At 35.5% G+C, this 24,088-nt stretch overlaps 1 protein-coding gene across 6 annotated transcripts in view; it reads left to right on the top strand.

The window, feature by feature from the left end:
- The window catches only part of SHANK2 (SH3 and multiple ankyrin repeat domains 2), a 351,210-nt gene that overhangs the window by 196,883 nt on the left and 130,239 nt on the right, over positions 1-24,088 (top strand). For all 6 annotated transcript variants that reach the window (XM_090140753.1, XM_090140754.1, XM_031593318.2 and 3 more), the window contains 2 exons: positions 3,916-3,991; positions 23,768-23,850. In XM_090140753.1, coding sequence (XP_089996879.1) covers positions 3,916-3,991; positions 23,768-23,850 — 159 coding nt within the window. The remainder of the gene's footprint in view (positions 1-3,915; positions 3,992-23,767; positions 23,851-24,088) is intronic.

The following is a 24,088-nucleotide window of genomic DNA, read 5'->3' as shown; positions in this document are numbered from 1 at the left end:
ATTATTTAATTCTGGCTTGCAATAATTCAGAAATTTATTGCACGCTTATGTATAGGTACCTTTTATTGCTTGGTCAAATTAGAGAAAGGACCCTCTAAGTACCTTTTTTTTTCATTATCCTGTTCATTATGATGATGAGTTCCCAATCTGTATTTATGCTGTGTAATAAGACAGACTGGAATCTAAGTCAGGGTTTAGGGAAGGAGGGTAATTAAAGAACTGTAGGGTTTACGCAGCAGCTTGGGAAACATGCCACTTAGCCTTGAGTTCAGGGATTTGTGAAGCTAATAGGTTCCCAAATAATCCCTGTGAATGCAATTACACACAAAGAGGTTGAGGAAGGTAAAGGAGCAGGAGTGACAGGGAGCAGATACGAACCTCAGCTGAGGAGTGCTGGCTTGGCAATACTGAGTAGCTGAACAAAGCTATCTGCCTTACAGCGTCTTGCCTTTCCTCCCACACAAAATTTGTATTTGCTAATAGCACTGAAATATCACACTGTAGAAAACAGTTGCTACAGAAGAAACATCTGGTTCCACAACGCTCAAGCAGTGGCATTTAGTTCTTCAAAAAATTCTTCATCAAACCTTGTTCTTTTAACTACTTTTAGCCAACTTTTGAAAACAGGCCAGTGGTAAACAGTGAAAGGAATGCAAGTTTATGTTTTTCTATGTGGCTTCTGGTCATGTCTTCTGATAATAATCTGATTTTTTTGATTGAGAGAAATAATATTACTTGGTGGGGAACAGACTTTATGCACGTTTTTTTTCTTCACGTCACAGCAAGAATTTGACTTCTGAAACTAACCTTGTAAATTTAGCAACAAAGGTGTGACTCACAAAAGTCACAGAACCCCTTACAGCACGTTGAGAGATACAATTCTACACTGAGCTACTTCAAAGACAGATCTCTTTGAGCAGCTGCCATGTAGCGTTGAGTACTGCTGCTGCTCACTACACTTCCAGCTCTTACCCTGCGAAAGACAATGTGGTGTTCTGCAGCCCTTCAGCTCATGAGCTGCCTGGTGGAACTATTGTTGTACCTAGACAGGCATAAAGTGTGTCCTTTTTGGCTGTTCCAGAAAGGCAGGGGGTAAGGGCAGTAGGAGTTGGAGTCTGGGATAAAAGTAAGGTGTCTTAGGCAGACAGTGCTGCTTGGAAGTGAATGATGAAGGGGCTGAATGTGCATAAACAAGACTATCTGAAAGGATTAATGCTGTAATTGGGATTTTCTCCCTCTTTGACCATCCAGTAGGAAGGATGCTGGCTGATCTACACAAAATTTGTGTGTATTTCTGATTTTTGTTGTTGTTGTTATGTTTGTAGTACAGCCCCTCTTCTACCCTGGAAATTATTGCACCAGTATGAAGAAGTAACTTGCTTACTCTGTCAGCCAGCTGCAAACTGCATGTGTATTTTCAGCCATAATTCCTCTGTATTGAGTATGTACTTGTATTTATGTCTCCAGCTGGGGATATATTGAAGTCCCACAATCCAGTTAAGAGTCAGCTGTACTGATTAAAGTAAGGAAAGAGGCTTTTTTGTCAACTTTGTTTTCCCAAACTCTGTCCCCCAGTGCTTTCTTCTGCACTGTGCTCCTTGACTGTGTTTAAAGCCTGCCATCCTGCTTGGATGTATTTTTTTTCCCTGCAGGCCAGCACTTGGTCATCTGACAGCACTACATCTTAGAGTAATGTTTAATATCCATGAAAGTTGTGACATAGATATGGTGTACCTCAGGGGCTTTGACTGGCTCAGAGAACTAAGAAAATTTGTTTGGGCTGAGCCAGAGAGTCCTCCAGTCAAAAATTCCTGGGCCATACAGATGCGAATTTCATGGTTGCAAGCTAAACCAGGAAATTTTCAATGTGATTTTTGATGTCTGTTAGGCTAATAATTTGATGGCTTTTGAGAACGAACCTGTAGTTATGTAAGACTTTTTCCTTCCTCAAAAAACATAGTTTCTTCATAACTATCTTCCCACAGATGATAAAGCAAAAGACAAAGGGAATATACTAAAGATACCTTTCTGAGGAAAAGATGAATGTCCTAAATATCTATAAGGCTGTTCTGTACAAATGCTGTGGATTTACTACATCTAGAATCAGTTATTCTTAAATATCTTAAATATCTGCTGAATTTTCAAATTTACATTGATAATTAACATGGAAGAAATATTCTGCTCATGATTAAATAATATTTCTGAAATGTTTAAGTCGTCAAAGCAGATGAGGATGCTTCCTTTCTGATCAGATAAATGAGGAAGATATATATACGCTTCATTAATTGTAGTGGAAAGAAGAGGCATCTCAGCTGTTCAATAAAGTAACCAGTTATACATGTGCAGAAGAAGCAGTGTTCAGTAAGAAAACATCCAATTTTCAATGTCATGAAAACTTGTCATGATTTCCAGGCAAATTTTGCTTTCAAGTGTTGGAACAGGCTGCCAAGGGAGATGGTGTAAGAAATAGGCAGATGTGGCACTGAGGGAAATGGTCAGTGGGCATGGTGGGGATGGGTTGGCAGTTGGGCTTGGTGATCTTGGGTCTTTTCCAACCGTAATGACTCTATGATTACTGTTGCAAAGGCAGAGTAAGGTTCGGAAAATTGATACTTTTGGAATGATAATCATAAAGCTTCCAAAGCATATTCTTCTCTTTTTTAAAGTTTTATTCTGTATGAATGCTGCTATTGGTAGTAAATTTGTTTTGTGTTTTCCTGTCATTCTGAAGAAGAATATGACAAAAAATTACCTACTGCATGTACAATATTTTTGTCCTTCCCTGAAGGTGTAATTTATATATGCATTTTGTAATAGCCTTTCAGTGTAAACCTTTTAGGTTATGATATTTGCTGCAAAAGCAGAATAAATCAAATACTGAGTAGCATCTGTGTCTTTGACATATGCTTGGTTGGTGCTTTTTAAGATACCCATTCAAAAAATAGGAGAACATCTTTTGAGAAAGATATATGTTTAGCTCTTTTATCTGCCATTCTATAAATACTGTTCTAAACTACACTGTTAGACCTATACTAAACCAGTATTGATATTGGCCAATCTGATTGTAAAAAATACTTGTGAACATAAATTTCATGGTCATAGTAGATTGATTTAAAATTGCAGCCACTGGATATGGGAACAGTTTCAGTGGAATGTGTGGTTTTGTTCTTTGTGGGGTTTTGTTTGTTTGTTTGTTTTGTCTTATTTTTCTTAAGAAAAGGATGGATATCAAGTTTTAAGTGGCTTTTCTTGATGGATGTGTTGTTGTATCATATTCTTTTGATCATCCTGTTTTCAAAATATAGTTTCTTTCTATTTATCTTAATCCTTTGTACTGCAGTTTGTTGGATTGTTTGCTTTTGCTGTATAATACTAGTATAAGTCTTATATCAGTGTGAGCACCTACTTTCCTCCCGTCTTCTTCTCTATCTGGCCAATACAATGACTGAATATACTTTCATTTCGTGTGCTGCATGTGTATATTTAAACAAACAAACAAACAAAAATAATTTTCATATATTTTTTTTGCTTCTTTTTAAACCTTTCCAAACTGTATTGATTCTTTTTTTAGTTTTTTTTTTTTCTTTTTTAAATTTTTGTTTGTTTCTTTCTTTCTTCTTTTATTTTGCTTCTTAGTCCAAGAATGCTTTTACCTCTGAGAATGGAGATGGAACATTCAAACTTAGAAATAATATGTTACATTATATACACAGATTTATTAACTTGGTGCATATGGTAAAAGAAAATCTCAACTCAAATGTCAAAATTTCTTCAAAACTCCTAGAGACCATATTAATTCATTGTAAGTTTTCTTTATTGACATATAGCAGAAAATCAACTTTGAAATTGCTGATGAAAGAAATGTTTGGTTAAAAAGTATAGGAGTACTATTAAATGTTCCCCTTTTTTATGCAGAAACACGAACAGATAGAACAAAGAAACTGTTTAGACACTACACAGTTGGATCCTATGACAGCTTTGATGCTTCAAGGTAAGGATTTTTCTTTTCGGTTGCAATCTGTTTACAAAACCTTTCTGAGTTTTATTTAATTGTTACTTATGATTTAGTCTTTAGAGAGGAAAAGGAAAGCAGATTACAAAACCAAACTTCTAAGATATCATTCTAGATCTTTTTAGCATAGCTTATTCTTTTCTTATGGGATGACTTCACAAAAATCATGAATAAAAAAGTAATAACAAATTTATGTTCACTATTATGTTTTTATGAGCAGTGAAGAAGATCAGCATTTCACAGAAGCTGTATGTTCTGGCTGTTTCCACAAAGGCCACTTGGATATTTCACAAGATCAGGCTTTCTCTATCTGTTTGCAGAATCATACTTGCTGACTAGAAAACAAAAACAAAGTTTTATGAGTTATTTTTCTGAATGGTATCTTAGATCCTAAGCAGAAATTAAGCTGCTGGAAATTAGAAATTTTAGAATTTAGATAAATTGTTTCTAGTTTCTGCTGAATATTCATGATTTTAAAGCAGATTTTTCTCCTGCGTGTACATAGGATGTATAGCCAGCATCTGATAGGAAGTTAGCTATTGGTGTCTTGAGAAAACTGTGGTGGCATACTGGAATTTCTTACGCTTTTCTCCTGACTGCCTAATTACAGCTTTTCAAGAAAGACACCTTTTTTTGTAGGAGAAGAGTTCTGAAATGTGTAAAGTAATGATGGCAGAGTTTCATGTGGCGTGTTATCTATTTCAAGAAAAAAAGAAGTGGTAACTGCTGTTTCCATTATGTGATCTTAGTCCAAGTACTGAGGGTTATGAATAATTTCTATGCCAGTTGAACAATTTGGAAGAATTTGGAGGGTGGAATTCATGTTGGATGAAGTTGTTTGGATGCCCAAGGCATCCTTCCCTGTTCCTGCTGGTCAGTGTGCAAAGCTCTGAAAGGCAGAGAGCCCGCTGCTTGTCTGCTGCTTATAGCCTGTAAATATTTGGAAAATACTAATGCTTTAGTCCCGTTGAATTGTAATTTGAAGGACTATTGTAATGCTGGATGAAGAGGGAAGGTTTGGTGGCACAGTGGGAGAACGCACAGACTTGTGGGTGAGATATGATTATCCCATCTTAGAGTATCTGATGTTCCTTTTACAGTACATAATGTGCTGTAGGGCATCAGCTCTGGCTACTGTGGAGCAGAGAAATCCCATTTCCACATCTTGCATATTGCCCTGCTGTGATCAGCCAAGTTAACAGAGCTTTGCACAGTGGGACAATGATGTGATTGACTACATAGTCTAATAATGATAAAGTTGTCAAGAAAAGCTATTATTCTGTGCTATGAAACACGTAAATGTTCTGCAGAGCAAGAGAACTGGTTAAAAGTTTCATTTTCAGAGAGCCATGATGGCTTTTTTCAAGACTGTCTGATCATGCTATAAACATAACCTTGTCTCTGTATTTCAGCATTAACAGAGTTATTTCAGTAAAGCAAAAAGCTATGGCTATATCACATTGCCTCACATATATCAAATAGTTCCACTTGGAAACCTATCCTTACCTTCTAACAAAAAATGTTTTCATTTGAAAATGACAATTTTTTTTTTTTCCTACTCTTAAAGTATTGGGTTTTTGTGATGCAACAAAGCTCTAATGTACTTACATTGCCTAATTCAGACTACAGCCAGGCAGGAAAGTTGATCAGATAAAATGAAAAGTTTTCATACACACCCTAGTCATTGAGTAATCAGATTTGAAGTATTTTTAAAATTGTTCCTGATTTTGTCGTCAGTATCTTGTAATTGTCTGAGAAGTACAAGAAAAAGCAACAGAGTTCTCTTGGCAGCTTCCGAATAAAGCAAAGTTTTGGAGAAAATTCATTTCCACTGAGAATCTGAATCCCAGGGGTCCCATTTTGAAGAATCATAATGGTAGCCCAGCAGTACAAGCTGAAAATAAAATGTAAAGGTAGGAGAAAGTAGTATTCATGGTAAAATTCAGGAAATAGAACTGAAAGGTAGACCTGTCCAACACTTTTTTTTTTTTTTAGAGAAAAACGCTAATTTTAGATTTTTTATAATAATATAAGAAAATTCAAAAATTTAAAAATTGGTGACTGAGTTTCCAAAAAAAGAAAATAAATACATTTTCCCTATATATAACATAACTTACTGTAATGAGGTGTTTACTGAGAACATATGCCACATTGCAAGGCAACCTTCCTTCCTCATCCTTTTCAAACACACCACATAGAAGAGAAACACCATTCTGATACTTGCTTTATTAAAACGGCAATAGCAAACATGCAATAGCATGAAGTTGTGATTCAAATACTGGACTGAGACTGTAAATCAGCTTTTTGTACGTCTAAATGGTAATTTTACTGTTGCTTAAGTATTGTGGCAAAGAAAAAGAATTTGTATTTAAGAATGACAGGAGACTGGTGCATCTTTTTAGTATGTTGAGTACATTTAACTCCTAGCATGGGCTTCTTCAGAGAGAGATTGTTAAAAGTGGCAAACATGATGTCAAACTAACAACTGTTTGTGATATTTCCAAGTTAATATGCTGCTTTGATTACTTTCTATGTTATGGTTTTCTATCAAAGTAAAGGAAGAATACAGGAAAAAAAATGATATAACTGCTCACGGTTAAGCTTTAATAAACATTTGTTAGAAGGAGATTGTGTTTATGTGCTAAGAAGAGCTTTGAAACCAAAGTATTAGCAAATCTGACTCAATTCCTTTCCAGAGATGTGGGGGAGTGAGGAGAAGTCTCTGCTCCCCTCACTTTCTTCTTCCTGCTCCCAAGAAGACAAAAACTGCTGAGTAGAAATATTCTGTTCAGAAATCTATATTAATAGGCTTATTCACATGCAGGAAAATATATTGTACGTGGCATTTTTCATCTTTAGGAAAATGTGTGACTTGAGTAATGAAAGTTCATTAAATCCTATTTCAGCTTTGCATAAGAAATGAATTATCCATAAATTAATATTCCACGAAAATGGATAGTATGCTTACTAACGTGCAGAAAGGCAGTGAGGATTCCTTGCCAGTACAAATAATCATTGAATATCATACAAATATAATGTTTGGAACTACTGAGACTAATGTATCAACTGACTTAAATGCTGATGGGATGTATTAATTCTGTTATGCAAAAATGATGTTGTCTCTTGAATCTGTCATGCGCTGCCACTGCTGCCATTCCTTTGCAGCGATTTCTCTACTATTTTATTAAAAACTTTTAATAACTAATTTCTTTCAGTTTCCTTTAATCCTATGCAGATGAACACTGAAGGGAAGGATAGGCTTTGTTGCAATTGCGGACATTTGAGAGAGGATAAAACCTCTTATGCTAGGAGGATAAATGGGAAAATATACATGTCTCTGGCTTCAGCTCTGGAGGCTGAGCTGAAAAATAGGATTGCCAGTTCCCTTCTGCATCCCAGATGGAAAACACATAGAGCCCCATGCCCACAGTGGCTGGAGTGTGGCATCAAACCCAAGGAAATAGAGCAGACTCTCTAGGGCATCAAACCCCAGGCTTAGAGTCTCCACTTGATGGCATACCTTGTAGCCTCAGACAGGAGCAGGAAGCAGGCACAGACAAAAAGCAGATACACCAATGCAATTGCAGGGAGATATATAAGACAGCTCTGACACATCCCTAGAGTTCTTTGGCTTTCCCTGCTTGTGTGTTCAACAGTAGTTCCAACAACCACGAGATGCTGCTTCTGAGAGTTGGAGGTAAAGGGGCAACCTACCAAGTCTTGTCTGGAAAAATATTTGTGTCTGTCTTGACTAGACTGAGTGGGCAATATTGTACAAAGAAGAAGCTTCCAGAAAACAATTTGTATGCCTTAAACCAGTTATTTCATGAAGTCTTGTTGAATTTCAGTTTAATAAGAGAAATTAATACTAAGGCATAGAATGGATGTTGAATGTTTTTTAATTTAAATTAAAATCATTATAGATCTTTACAAATTATAATTTTTAATCTGCTTTTTAACATGCAGTGAGGGAATTGATTCCATCAAGATAGGTTAGGGAGTTATTCGCTCAGGAAAATCAGAGGGAAGACAAAATTAAATCAGTTAAAATGTGTAAGATTAATTATTTGTGCACTTTCACATGTAAAATATTAGCTACCTTTTCAAGGATGTGACTGTTGATAAAGTAACTTAATTTTATTACTCTACAGACATAAATAATATGAGAAATTTCAATAGTATGTAAGGATTGCAAACATGGTTTGGTGGAAGCACATGATCCAGTTGCCCTCATGGATTTGGGAACTTTATGATACACATGTGGAAACTTGTACTACTGCATTAATTGCATCATCTGCCTGCTACCTTCAGCAGTATAGTGAAATAGCAAAAGTCAATAGGATAATTGAATTGCCAGCTTCTATGCAATTACAAAGTATATGATATAAGGTTTAATGTCCCTTCCATTACTTCCCCTTTCTTCACAGTCCAATTGATTTTCACATCTTTTTTTTTTTTTTCCTAACCACTTTAACTGGTACTAATCACTGCACAGAAGTTTTCTTGGTCTCTTTTCATGACCTGCTTTTACTACAGCACTATTAAGAAGCACATGTGAAAGGATGTAATAAATTTTTTCAAAGGCTGATTGCCACTGAGTTAATGATGGAACTGAATTTATTTGCTTTCTGATGGTAGTTCTATTTTTTTGGATGAAGAAATAGAGGAAAATTTGATTGTGTAGTCATACACAATGATATGTGTAAGAAAGCTTAATTAAAAGCTTAATTCATTAACCCTAATGGCCCTGCCTGGACTCCAGTGGCAGCATCCACATTTCATGAGCGTAGAAGGTGATGGAAGCAACTCCTTAAAAACCAACTGACATGCAAACACATAACAGAAAAAAAGAGAGATCCTTCTCAGCTTTATATCTCATTAATTCTCTATTGATGTTGTCATCTGCAGTGTTGGGTAGAGTCGTATAAGCTTTAACAGACAGCTCAGAGAGCCTCCTTAGTGAAGATGAAGCTGTTTGCCCCAGGAACTTGTAGTGCTTCTTATATTTTTATTTTATAACCTGTAGAGTATACTTGTTGAATACCTCAGTCCTTGTCCCAAAGTTGTGCTGTGATTGGGGCTGCCTTAAGACTGTAGCATCAGATGTGATACACAAGAATTACATTATATTTTTTGTTTTAGTGAAAACTTTCGATTTGATGCAGAAATACTTTGATCTCATTTGATATTTGGCTTCATGTGGAAATTCTCTTATTGTCCTATTCCTGGAAAATACAAATATTCATGACTTTATAGATAAATATACTTCTAAAATGAATAATATATTTTTTTTTAAACTCTGTTTCTTGCAAGTCCTGAGATCCTAAGCACCAGAGAGGAAAAAGCTGAGCTTTTTCTGGTTGTGGATCAGCAGTGGTATTATTCCTGTGTTGCAGTGAGTTGAGCATATGTACTTGCTGAGGGCTGCTTACTTGTGTGCAGCTATCAACAGCAATCTGTTAAGTCTGGCAAAGGGTTCTTCATGAAAGTTGAAGAGATGTGTAAGATCTGTTGTTGTTTTTTACATTGTTTGCCACGTTGCTTCTCCCTAGATCTGGAGAGTACGAGGGGAACATTGATAGTGGAGAAGTATTCTTATCAAGAAGAGAGGGTTCTGCATTGATATAACTGGCTGCTTCTGATCTTCTATTGGTTGGCACCAGTTCTGTACTAATATTTTCTGTGAGATTTATACTGTTCAGTTCATCTCTTTCGGGAGCTGGAGTAAGGATGAAAATGAACACTTGTTGCTCTTAAAAATAGATTATTTTCCTTTACTTTATTCTTGGATTGATACATTGACAGTAAGTTGGAAGGAATTTTACAGTATTATTATGCAGTATATATGTGTATTAATTGCAGGAATAGATTTTGAACAATATTCTTGGTTGTTTTTTTTTTTTGTCTGATGGAAAGAAACAAATGCTATAATATTTTTATTTAAAACAGTATATAGTTCAATCTTTGTCAGGGGGATGGTAGCAAAAATATCTGAAAATGCTCATACTTGTAGTGTATATTCACATGATGTAGTGGATGTGTTTACATTTGAATGCACGTGAAGATTTTAATGACATAAGAGTGATACTCTTGGTTCTTCCAGACAGAGAGAACAAGCAGCACTGACCAAATTATGGAAACCAAAGTGTGGAAACTTTTTTTTTTCCTGTGTGTATTGTTATTTTATTTCTAAAGATATTTGGGTTGCTTCTCTGATGCCTATTCTGAATGAATATATGCTTGCTTTGAGTATAATAGTTTGATAGTGCTGAACTGCTCCATTAATGTGTGAGGTAGAAAGACAAGGGCAGCTCATTTTTAATGCTTTATGCTTCATCAATGTGAAGAATATAATTTAATACAATTAGGGAAATTAAGTTTATGTTCAAGCAGTAATTATGGCATCATAGTTTTTTGTGGAATAGGAGGAGATATAAGATGTGAAGTCTTTCATTTACTATTATTTAACTTCTAATGAAATGATCTCACTTGCTAATAAACAACTTTGCCTTCATTGGTACTGTATGCCGCTGTGACTGAGCTTTTTATGTTGGTGACTACAGACAATATTTAAAGTAGTTGGTAAAATTAGTGGGAAAAAAGGGTGTATATGTATGTATGTATCTGAACTGTAATATCATTTTATTCAAATCTGCGCTATAATTGCGTGAAAATGCATGTTAAGATCTACTGCAGTTACATGTAGATGCAATATTCCACAGTGAGTGGTGGGAGTTTCCATAAAGTGGTAAGCCCATATTTAAGTTCTTTTCTACCTTATTAGTAAAGTTTGTTTAAAGCATTTTAGTAAGATTCTGCTTTTAACAACCGATGATTTTGCTACAGTGACTTCAATTTATGAGATATTTTCTAGGCTAGATGGGCTAAATTTTTAGAGGTAAAGCAAGGAAAGACCAACAGTTCCCAAGAAGGAGGTTAAGAAAAATACATAGCTCTTCCCAATTTTAACATTAAAACTGTGTAACCATAGGTACAGATCTTGTTTGTCAAGGCTGTGATTTGGTAACGGGCCATTTCTCGTTGAGTCTTTGATGCACTCAAATTCTTTGTCACTCCTCTGGCCAGCTGCTGGAGGGCAGGAGGGAATTTAATCAGACATTCTGAATGTGGGGAGGAATAAAGCTTGCTAAAGTAGAACAGAGAAAAGTAATATATGTGTGTGCTTGTATATATATATATATATATACAGGAAAAGGAGTGAAAATGACAGAAGGTGAGGACACAAGAAAAGACTGTGAGAATGTGACACCAGGTTAGTTAGAAGCAGGAGCATAATTGCATGCAAGGATAGAGCGGAAGAAAACAGGAGATTTAATGTTTGTTTTTCTGGGAAAAGGAGAACAATTAAGTTTCTAAGAAATATTGTTTTACGTTCTTGAGTCCCAGTCTCCACTGTGATGACTTAGCTTTCTCTGTGTGACCTTTAAGTCCCCGCTCCACTACACCTTTGGCCACCTTTCTCTCACCTAGTCACTAGATGAGCAAAAGCTAACATATGGTGCCTTCGATTGTAAGTGATGCATTTTTAAGTTTTGGCAGCCCAAAAGAACAAATAACTGTGATCTTTCCTTCACAGGGAACAATAATTTAAATAACTTTTTTCCTTCCTCCAGACAGAACTTAACAAATATTTGATGCATTTGCAGAATTTGATCTAAAGGCAAATTTTAAGGGTGACTGGAAGATAATGTCTTTTTTCCTGTTAAAAAAGAAATTATCAAACTAGAAAGAGGTCACTGTAAAGCTCTCTCATCACACAAAACATTAAGGCTGATGAGAGAAGAATGTTTTGGTCTGTTCTAGGACAAAACTGAGGTTCTGGAGTTGCATTTCCTTGGAGGTTTTGCTCCTGTCCAATTTATACAGATGGACTTGCTAGAGAGCAAGTAATAGCTGGTGTCAGGGTATACACCTGAACACGATTCCCGTGTATTGTAGATTGCTTTGACTTAAACCTGAACTTTGTATTGCTGATGACTGCCAAGAATCTGACAAATAGAACAATTATTTATCCAAGTCTTTTGAAACTTACTCTTTCACTGCCAAGAGACAGATTAGCTCAGTCCTCAATAGCTGTGGCATGCAAGTGGGTATATCAGATGTGGATGACTTGCAGATCTACCAGCTGAATAGCTGCTGATCTTGCTAGGGGTGCCTGTGCACTCTGACATAACATTTCATCTTTCATCTTCTCTGGAGAAAGAGTCTTTAGCCAAAAGTAAAGCCTTTGTTAAAATATATTGAAAAAGAGATTATTTTTAAGAGAGAAGCATTTCACTAAAACTGGTTTTGTGAAAAAACTCCCAACAGAATATTAATAAAGGTTCAGAAAGTTCACTGTTGAAAACTAGGGCCTATGTGGAGCAGTTTGTGTTATGCTCTAAACCAGCAGTTCCAAAGATAGATGGTGCAGCACGGTCAGATCCAGTTGCAGTTGCAGCTTTAACAGAGATGGTTTATATCTGTACCGTGAACGCTTCAAGTTTAATGAATTTTGAAATACACTTAAAATTAAACTCAGTGCAACTTTAATTAGTCACCCAATTTAGTTGAAATGCTAAACCAAAATTCCTACTGTCTCCAGTACTTACAGTATAAAAACTGTTCACTGCCAAAAAGTAAGCTGTAATACAGCCAGCAAGCAAGAAAAGGGGCAATATGGAGAGATTCCAGTTCAACATTACCTTAATTAAGGAAAGAATTGCTGGTTTAAATAAAGCAGAGTTCTTTCTCTTCATCAGCTGGTATATGCATGATTTTTCACTATTGCTACCAAAGCTGTGAACTAAACTGGCCATTCTTTGACAAAATTTCTGAAAACTATGATACTGTTAGACGGGAACACTGCTAAGATGAACATCTCTCAAGCTTATTTGCAGATAAGTAAACAGTTCAGAGTAGGCTTAATATAACTGAGGGCTTTAGTGTAATTAGAGATGAAGCGAGGTGGGAATGTATTTCAGAAAAGAGGTAAGGATGCTGCCCCCTATTTAACGTTAATGAGGTTGTAAAATAATATGGTAATTAGCCAGGGTTTTTAAACGGATTTGTGTAAATTAAACACTAATTGACACCTTCCCTTCCGTTCCTTATAGAAAAAGCCTAGAACGTGTAACTTTCTTATTCTTTGCTATCTTAAGACTTTTGAGAAGAAAAAAAGTGGGAAAGTGCTTTTGGAAAAAACGTTACTCAGTTCCTTTGATAATACTTTACTTTCTGTGTTTTGAGACAGAACTTGAAACGTACTTGTAACATACGCCTTACACTCAAGTGTCATAAAATTTTACAGGAATTTTAACACTGATAATTAAAGCTAAAACTAAACACGAAGTAGTATTTTATCTGAAATATTCATGTCTGTAAAATTGAAAGGAACTGTCAAGTCACTCAGATTTCTTGTGGCTAGAGCTGCAGTCAGTTTCCAGGAAATGCAGGACAGCAGGAGTATAACTCCTAGAGAGTAGGGCATGATGGAAACCCCGAGGGATCCTTTAAAACTAATTTAAAGTTTAGAACTGAAATCAGGAATGTTGACAGGAGCGTATTCTAGAAACACTAGTCAAGAGATCCTGAGGAAGGCTGATATAACCCCTTGTATTATCATGAAATGTGCCAAAACATGATGACAGTACTGCACAAGAAGAAGGTACATTTGTTTCAGGGAGTTTATAAGGAGTAAGTAGTCCTGCTTTGTTGGAGTGTTGTGGGGAAGCAGCACATGTGCTTGTCCTGCTCTTGCACCCTTCTCTGGTTTTGCCCTTTCAAAGAAGTAGAATGTTGGATCTAACCCAGTGTGGCTGTACATATGTCATACTGGCATTTGCTAAAAATAGGAGGAAAGTCCTGTTTGATGCATGCCAACTCTGAGATAAGCATAGAGATTGATAATCAGGCTTTATGAACTAGTTAAAATGCTTCATCAGCTGGAGAAGATCATTATTGTTATATATAGTTATGTTTTTCTACATTCACACCGTTATCTTAAATCTGAATAAATCTGGATTGACGTCACTGGTTCTACCTTTTTTTTCACTTGACCTATTTGCTAACCTTGAAGTTATTTTTCCTTGTTACCGTGGTTGTCTGCAAGAATACTGATTACCTTTAGCAAAAGTATTTGAAAAATTATTGTTTAAAATAAAAGCTATGGGGAGAGGTAGCATGGTTACTAACAGTGAAAATTAGTCATTTTGTGTGAATGCTTTATTAATATTCTTAGAGAGAAAATTCCTCTTCCTCTGTGCCTTGGTGGCAATAAATAGAAGAGGCTAGAACTGCAACTGATTTGGGTGGACTAACACAATCCTAACAAGGATAAGTATTCTCGTTACTTGCACATATTTGTTCAGTCTGTTTATTTGTTCAAGGCTCATAGTATGAGCAATGAATATTAATATTTTCATGCTGCAGGCATAGATTGCTCACAGGCTTGATAATTACAACTGAAAATTGCCATTAAGTATCAGGTATAAGTGGAGTGTGCTGCAACCCAAAAGGCTAATGTGATTGATGGAACAGCTGTATGAAGGGTAGGATTCTGCATTATAAAACCTTCATGTTGTGTACTACAATTACACCTACATAAATGTTTCATGTTTAGTTTTCATTTTGTCATGTGTTGTTATTATTATTCTTTTAAATACAAATGAAGTTAATTAAAATAAGGGAATAAAGCTTTTCTTTTTTTTAAATTTCATTTTGCCATCTTCCTGCCCCAGCATGCTGTTTTCTCACTACCAATACAAATGCAAGAGAATAGTAACAATTCTTTTAAAAATGATAATAATAATAATAATGAAAAGCCTACATACATACATTATACTTTATTCAAGTGTAGGTTTATGCCCTTATGATTTGGGTTTTTCCTTCTTACCCTATCCTGAGATTTCTCCATAAAATAAAATCAGATTTTACTGGATGATTTATATTTCCAGGAAGTTGATTTTGACTTCCTTTTTTTTTTTTTTTTTTTTTTTTTCCATATCAGTATGTTACTTTAATGGTTGTGTCCCAGCAACTGAAGGTGTAAATAGGGAACTTGGGTATTACTTCAGATTGTCTAATCTCTCATACGCCCCAAAGAATATAATGTTATAATATCAAGTTGAATTAAAACTAACTCAAAGAATGTGGACTGAGACAAAGATATACAGAAAGTCTCCCTTTGCTTCTACATTGAGAAAAAATACATAATTTCTCTGCGTCATGAAATTTGATGTTTTTGGTTTTTTTTTTAAACCTGTAATTCTTTATTATGTCTTCCACTATAATAAACTCATGGAGGTATATAGCATTGCTGTTCTTTTTAAAATAAATTGCTTCTTGTCCCTAATAGTTGTGGTTAATCTTTTGGGCAACTCTGTCAATCACAGGGCTGGAAAAAACAGCTTTCCAACTTTCTAAGGCATATCTAATCACTTCATAACTGATATTTTTTTTTTGTTTGGTAACTTAGAGAAGCACTGTTCATTTTTTACACAGGTTGTCAAGTATTCAAAATCCAGAAAAGACAGCTTGATTACTTGTTCAAAAGTGTGGAACATCTTTTTAAGTCAAGGAAGTTATATATGCTGTCAGGTTTTCTATCATCCATAATGATGTCATAATACAATGGAGATCCATGAAATATAGGAATTAGGAAGTGCCTATATGTCTTTTCTGACATGTTACAGTTTAGCATTAATCAAAAGATGAATTTAAATTAATAAAATGTAACACTGCATTTTGCATGATCAAATAGACTTTTAGTGAACTCTGTAGAAACAACACTGATGCATGAGATGAAACACAAATAAATGGATACAAAGATATGAGATATGAAAGACAAATACAGGTAATGGAGGTATGTAGTGTATCACTGAAGCATCTTCTTTTCCTTTCCCATTCCTCTTCTGGGCCTGAGCATAGCAAACTCAAGAAGATATGGGTATGCTGAGTTAGACATTCAAACATGGAAGAAAGCTGGAATTCATAGATAGTGTTGAGCATACTATTCCATTATTTTCACAAATTCTCTTTCCAGATGTTCAGATTTAAAGTAAAATCTTATTTTTCTCTTTGAATTCTACATTTGCAGGATTGTATGCAGACCTGGTTTTTTAATTGTTTTTTTGTGAAATAGCAAAATGACTTAGAGCTCCTGTCACTGTGAATGCCTGATGAAATAATTATTATTCTACAGTATATTTATTTTGAATGCATTAAACAGCATTTTGAGGACTTACTGGCTTTTTTTGGATGGACAAATGTACATCAAAACATAGGGTTTAATTCCTCTGATTGTGTTTTATCAGTAAATGTTGTACTGGTGGGATAACTTTGCATCATGATAATGAGAATATCGTTTTGGGAAACAGTTGAACTACAGTCTAGGTCCACATTAGGTATAGTAGATCAATGGAAAAATAAAGTAGGTCTGTGCCCTGATACCCTATGTAAAGAAATGTCTGTGAGTTCCTACAAATGGTGGGTTTTGGGAACAAGGAGAAAGAACGGGAAAGTCAAAGACAACAAAGAACAGGAGAAATCTTTTTACTTAGCTACTCTATTGTTGGAATCTCATGACCTCGAATATTGAAAAGCAGAAAAGGTGAACCTGCTTTCAGCTCTTCTGTGTCATTCTATTCAACTCTTCTCCTTTATGTTTTAGTTATTATACCACCATTAGTAGTCCTTGGATTTCCACCTTCGTTTACCTAATAAGGAGTTTATCAATTTAAAGTTTAACATTTACAGTATTCTGATATTTATATTTTAATGACAGGTTGAGACTTCCTTGAGTATAAGACTGTTGAGGTAGTTACCAACTATCTATTTGAAAATATTTTCTTACAGCCCTTCTCCCAATTACATTTTGCTATAAACTTCCAGATAAGCAAATGTTCTGCATTATAAGGAAAATCATTTAGACTTTTCTTATATCGCCATAACGATATTAGCAGAATTGATCAATTATACAAGGCAGGACAAAATATAAAGTATTTTTGCTGAATATCTTCCATATGAGTAAATCGTGCTTAAAAAAAAGCAGTTTTGTTAGAAGATGGAAATAAGTAGTTAAGGAAAACAAAGTTTAGAAAGCAGATGCATATTCTGGAAAACAATAAAACTGTTTTTTCACTAAAATAGACAGAAATTACTTGTTATTTAAAATGTCATTGTAAGAAACCAAGAAAAGATTCTATCAAAGATAATAGCAGTAGCTTGTGAATTCTTCTGTAGCATAATAACCTGCTATTGTTCAAAGCTATCTTATCAAATAAGAATATTTTTAATACAAATTGTATTGTAATGCAGCAAAAGATGTCATCACATAAGGGAATCTCTGCATGTGATGGCAGAGTATTCAGAAAAAAACACAGTTTTCTATGAGTTTGAATATGTGGTTGACTACATTGTGCTGTTTCTGTTTGGGTTGTAGGTGGGTTAGGTGGGGAGGAACCATCCGTGTAATTTCCTATTCGCACTGCAAAAAACATGCTTGTTGTTGTAGTTAATACCTCTTGAACAAGTAATTCCTGTTCTGTGTGTTACATGAGCTGTGCAAGCTTTTCTGCAAGACCATCAGCTGGATGATCGATGTTTGAGAATAATGAGCAATCAGATACAGAGTCTTCATTAATCTTGAAGGCCTTAATTACGAGGATTAGCCAATTTTCCCAAAATTGTTACAGTAGATGACTATAAATAGTAAGGTTGACCCCTTCCAGCAATAACAGGAAAAGTTTTTTTACTGGAAGTTTCTTACATTTTTCAGTAAGATTTGCTATTCCCATTATTTAAATTTTACATGGTATTGAGACTGGTAACTTCTCCCCAAAAACAAGTATTCAGAAAAGAAATTATTTATGTGCTTTTAAAAGGGAATGACCATCAAAACAGAAGAGCTCCTCTTGAATAGATTTCCAGAATACTGTTCTATAAGTCTGAACCTAACCTACCATACATTGACTGTCTTGTCCTGAAAGAAATTAGTGTAATTGCTTTGAAGCATTGTATGTAAATTTACCATATGGTTTAGACATTTTTTATTGCATCTAGCAAAGTTTAAAAGAGACTTTGACTTTTGAAGGTGGAGAGGGCCGTGTTGTTTGGTTCTTCTAACCTGCAGATATCGCTGTATTCAGTAGCTCTTCAAAAATAAAAATAAAAACAATCAAAAAATTGAAATTTCAAGAGTTCTGAGGAGAGGACATGAAAAAAGATGTGAAGAAAAGATTATTTCATTGGCCTACTGAAGGAAGTTGACTTGGTGAGAATAACTTCTTACTAATAGAGCAAGCCTTGAACGGAAGTTTGTAGGCTGAGAAGGCTACTCATTTAATTGCAGCTCTGGTTGTCAGAATCTCAGATGTGATCTGATAACTTTTCTACTTTGGAAAGCTTATTCCATTTTGTTAAAGCTAAATTATGTCTATAAGAGCTGCACAACTGGAGAGAATGAGGAAAATATTTCCCTTTTACATTCTTTTTCTGTAGCTGAGGAAAAGATTGACAATATTCCAAGTAACTGTTTCTGTTTGCAGGTAATGATGATCATTTTCACTAAAGTGTACGCTATGTGATTTTTTTTTTTCAGATGGAAATCTGCAATGATATAGGCAATACAAACTTGCCTAAATGCATTCTATAGTCCTGGTGGTTTCAATCTCTGTATTTGAGTGTTCTGACTTTTGTTTTTGGAGTAAATTTGTGCTTTAAGATAGGGTGCAGATGTTCTAGTTGTGAAACACAAGCTAGGTTTCATGGGTTTTGCTTCCATCAGGAACTAGGGCTTCAACCTTTATTTTCTTCTTAAAGGTCTTTGTGAAGGATTTAGCACTTCTACCTGAGGCACTGTCTGATTGGGCTGTTAGCAAAGCAGAACTTCTTGCCATCTTAAAAAGTCTACACGTACGATGGCTTTTATGGTGAATGAGTGCTGAATTCAAATCACAGGTGTCTGTCTGACCAGTCTTTATATTTCCCTTTCTCTGTTGGTAAGGCTATAAAATTATGGAAACCCTGACAGCTGTGTACAGTTCTTCACCCTTAAAATGTTAAGCAACACAAATGAATGAAAAAGCATATTTTCTAGTATTTAGTTTTTGCTTAAAGCCTTAAGTTTAAGGTTTGTCACAGTACCTCATGAAGAAATATTCTGCATTTTATAGGATATATTTTGCACTTAACTTTATATACAATGAATCTTGGACTTACACAGCCCAAAGTTATTGTAATGTGTCCTCTTTGTAAATAATGTGCTATTGGTTTTAAAATTACTTCTTTTGTTACCAAAATATAAAATCAGTATTATTCTGAATGCTTTACAATGGAATAGGAACTGTTTTGTTTCAATTTGAGATAGGATATAAATTGATCTTAAGGATTTTATGTACTGAAATTTAGCGTAGGGTGATATCACTGCATCTGTGAAGCATCTGTGAAGAAACACTTTTCTGCTTAAGATCAGACCCCTAAACAGACTTGCAGCACAGTGTCTCCTTTGTTTGTCACTGATAGCTAAACTCTATATGCATTCTGTTGCTGAATATTTGCAACACCTTCAAGATCAAAGAAATGCTGCCAACAAGACTAGTTGAGAGAAAATTTGACCTACTTTTGTATTTGGCTCCCTTTGCTTGCCAGAACCAGGTAGATCTGTTCCACAGGTCTTCAATGACACTGAGATATGGGAGCACTGTTATTGTAAAGCAAATAAAAATCAGTATTGCAAATAGTCAGAGGTTAAACACTTTTCTGGTCTCCCCCTTTCTCAGAGGTGCAAGGGAGCTTGCTGGCAGAAGGATTGTGGAGGTTGCAAATTTGGTTTGTGTGTATATGTTTGTTTTCCATCCTTTTTCTGCTGCTAGTTCTTTGCTCTGCAACACCATAATAAGGGATCAGATTGCTTTCTGTGCTTGGTTTATACAACTTTTAACAATTCACAACACAAGAATATTGCAGATTTCATTCTTCCACGTAAATGAGAAGCAATTGGCTAAGCACTTGATTTTTTCAAACCTACCGTTTTACTTTACAGGCTGTGATAAAGTTTTCCTTATAGTACTTCACTGAAACAGTGTAATAGTAAACTATCTATCAAATAGTAGAGATCAGTTTGTACCTTATGTTACCAAAAATTCCTGTTGTGTTTCTACTTTTTCCTTTCCCCTCTGCCTTAGACGTAAAACTTTGTTACAAGGCTTTGTAACAGTTCAGTATTCCCACTTGCAGTGTGTAAACTGAGAAATAAAATGGGCTAGTTGTAAAAATAAGTGTGCTGTAGAGGAAGAGAAAATCATAGGTGCTTTTCATACTTTTCATATGAACAATCCTACATATTATGATTAAGTGAGCATACCTTAAAAATGCCAGTGAAGATTGACTGTGAAGAGAGCTTAGATTTTTCTTGGTGGTGTTGTTTTTTGTAGGTTTTTTTTTGTTGTTGGGTGGTTGGTTTTTGTTTTTGTTTTGTTTGTTTGTTTTGTAAGTTTGCTTGTTTTATGTAGATGTGTAACATTAATCAGGTGAACCACACCAAGAAGTTTTTGAAGCACTGCTATTGAAACTTCAGTTTTTTAAGGAATGATGTTCTGAATTTGATTTTGTTGACAAAAATGAAAGAAGAGCAGTTTAATAAGGTACCTAGATAATAGGCTTCTGAATTCTTTACATTAACTATCTCAAATGAGAGATGGGTTTGGGTGGAGGAAAGGAGGGTTTTTCTTTGAATGATCTCTTCTATGCTTAGGTTCTCAAAAGTTGCTTTCCAATTTCTATTAAGCTTGTTTCCAAGAAAACTTGAAGTAAATAGGTCTTATTCATTTGGCCAGGTATCAAGAAAAATGCTGAAGATAGCTTTATTGTTGGATCTTCACTGAACAAGTATATAGTCCCATCTTGAAAATTTGATAGTGAATTGCAGACAGTATCCCAGTGTAAGTTTCTGTAACATGAGGACATTGGTGGAAGGCTTCAAAAATATAGAATAGACTCTGAGGGTAGCAGATTCCATCTCACCCCAATATCCCTGAACTGGAGTGTTTTCAGCTTTCTTGAGAAATACACATTTCTTACTACATCATTATCATAGAAAGAGTATTCATTCTAAGAAGAGGTAACATCCAAATTACAAGAGCTGCTCTGAAAGTAATGCCTTCTATATTATTACGTCAGAGATGCATGTTGGCGGCAGTAATGGTTGAACCTTTCCATCAATATTCTGTTACATTTTGTTGCTGTGTGATGGATGGCCGCAGAAGGGCAGTTTGACAAATTGGCATCTGGCATGGAAGTGCAGATGAAGCAAAGGTATGTCTTTGAATTCCTCCTTGTGGAATAATGGCACCCACTGACATTCATCAATGCTTGATGAACATTTATAGAGATAAAACAGTGGATGTGAGCGCAGTGAGGCAGTGGATGGTGCATTTCACCAGTGGTGACAGTGATGTGAAAGACCAGCCATATTCTGGATGGCCATGCACAGCTGTCACACCATGAAATGAAGAATGTCTTGATCAGCTCATCCATGTGAATCCATGGGTTACAACAAGGAAACTCTTTATAATGATGTGCACTGTCTTTTGGGATAGGAAAGGAGTGTTCTTTTTGGATTTCCCAGTACCTGGACAAACCATCAACTCTGACCACTACGTTATGATGCTGATTAAAGCTGAAGGCTCAAACTTTCAGAATCAAGCCAGAGAAAAAAACAACCTTGCTTTTACAACACAATAGCACGAGGTCCCCTACCAGTTTAAAGACCATGGGGCACATTTCCATTCTTGTCTGGACTGTCCTACAACATCCACAGTATAATCCAGATTTGGTGCCTTCTGACTTCCATCTGTTCAGGCCAATGAAATGTGGAATATGTGAGCAACATTTTCCTAGCAACAATGCTGTCATAGCAGCTGTGAAACAGTAAGTCCCTTCTGCTGATGCACATTTTTACAAGCACAGTATGCAGACTCTTGATCACCACTGGTGCAAATGCATAGTTAATGATGGTGACTATGTTGAAAAATAGTGTTTTGTAGCTCAGAATTTGCTATCTCTTTGCTGGAAATAAATAGGAGGCAGTACTTTCAGAGTTACATGTATGTAGTAAGGTGAGAAACAATATTCAAAAGCTGTTTGTATTTATGGAAGTCATCTGTTGCTCAAGACGCTAAAGTGTCCATTGTGGTAGCTTTAACTCACGTGTTATTCTATTCAATAGCATTTAAATACTGACTAGTTTGGAAGCCATAATTACATCACCACTTTAGCAATAACATGAAGTTGTATCACTCAGTTGGATTTGGAAAGTCACCAAAAGAGTGGTCTGTGATGCTTGAGAGATTTGGAGTTTGGAGGCTGGCCACTGGTGTCCTGATCTCATCATTCTTGCCTTTGTTCAGAGCTTTAAATAAAAAGGTCACACCATTTTTTCTTTCATTAGTTTCCGCCTCCCCTTCTGAATTATTAATGGCACTGAAGGAGTCTCTTGTCTCTTATTGTGCACTGGATACTTCAGTGACTAATCTCTGCACAAGACCAGTGGCAACTTTAGTTGGTTAGTACAAATCAAGGAAAAGAAAATGAAAGTTGCTTAATTCTTCTTCCTGTATTAAATACTTATGTAAGTTTTAAAGCCAGTTTACCAGTCTTTTGCAGTGCTTACAATTCATTATGATTCATGAACATTTAACCCCTGGCACTGTGCTACCTAATGGCTTTATACCTAAAAAAAGCATTTTAGATTATTATTATTTTTTTTACCTTGATCTTATTTTTAGTAGTCAAATGTTTAAAAACAGTAAACAGTTTAAAGCTTTTACAGATTGTTCTCTGTATATGAGATCTCATTTTAATGTAGATTTATGCATTTTCTTTCTCCTCTGTCTACTTTTTTCTTATCCAATGACAGAAAGATTCCTAAGGCTACTTTCTCTTTAAGGGCATGCTGCTTACATAAATAGTCCTTTAAACCATCGTCTTGTTTTATAATATTAATTGTTGATCAGGAGACGGGAATTATTCCTTAGAAACGTGTTTTCCTGATTGTGCATGCCTTGTTACTATTTCAATTATGCAGATTCTTGATGCTGTGGAAATTTGTGCTTGATGACGCCAAGGCAGCTGCACGTTGTTAGCATTGTAGGCTGTCAGATGATCATGTGGGATTCTTGCAGCATGCAACATTCAATAGGATTGAAAAAGGGCTTTTGATGCAAGGCATAGCTTTCAGAATATATTTGTGCCTTTTAGTTAGCTAATATAAAATCATAATATTTTATCTTTAAATTTAAAATGCTGCCTCATTTTTCTTCTGGTTGGTTTCATTTTGGCTTCACTAGAAGATGCATCTGGTACATCCACGATTGAGGAGTTTATTAATGATACTGTCGTTCAGTTCACTTACTTTTTTTCCTTTTAGAGTCCTAGCTAGCCCACAGATTACATGATCACATGCTCATTCAGTCATTCATATAGAACACAAACCACCATGCATGTTTTCTTCTTTCTTTTTCCTCTCTGCCTTTTTTCTTCTCTTTAAGTTGCATTGTCATGTTCTCTTTTATCATCAGGCTTAGTCTTTGTCTTCCCTCCGCTGCTATTTGTATATATTTTCCCATGCTTGGTTACTGCAATATTATTTGATTAACGGGCTGTGATGATGATGAACCTGCACACTGGAGGAGCAGCTACTACAGTGGTGATGAAGGGATGTAATAATGGTCGCTATCCTCGGAATTCTCTCTACAGTGACTGCATTATAGAAGAAAAGGCAGTGGTCCTGCAGAAAAAAGACAATGAAGGATTTGGATTTGTGCTCAGAGGGGCAAAAGGTATGTGCTTCGGTGTGTGTGTGTGTGTGTGTGTGATGTGCACTGGCATGAAGAAATTTATACATCTGAATATAAGCAGGAATTATTCTTGGTGCACTTGGTTGCTAGACAACAGGATTCTCTGCATGCTGTACTACTCAGACAGATTTTAGTGCTTTCTGTCTGAAGCAGTTTGCGTTTTTACATAGGAGAAGCACTGTATAGTCGTTTTGTGGGGAGAAAGTTTTGTCTGTATTTT

The sequence above is a fragment of the Phasianus colchicus genome, chromosome 5, assembly GCF_987193195.1.
Source record: "Phasianus colchicus chromosome 5, bPhaCol1.hap1.1, whole genome shotgun sequence".
Classification (NCBI taxonomy): Eukaryota; Metazoa; Chordata; class Aves; order Galliformes; family Phasianidae; genus Phasianus; species Phasianus colchicus.
Note: the sequence above shows the minus strand (reverse complement) of the source record. Positions and strands in the feature narration are given on the sequence as shown.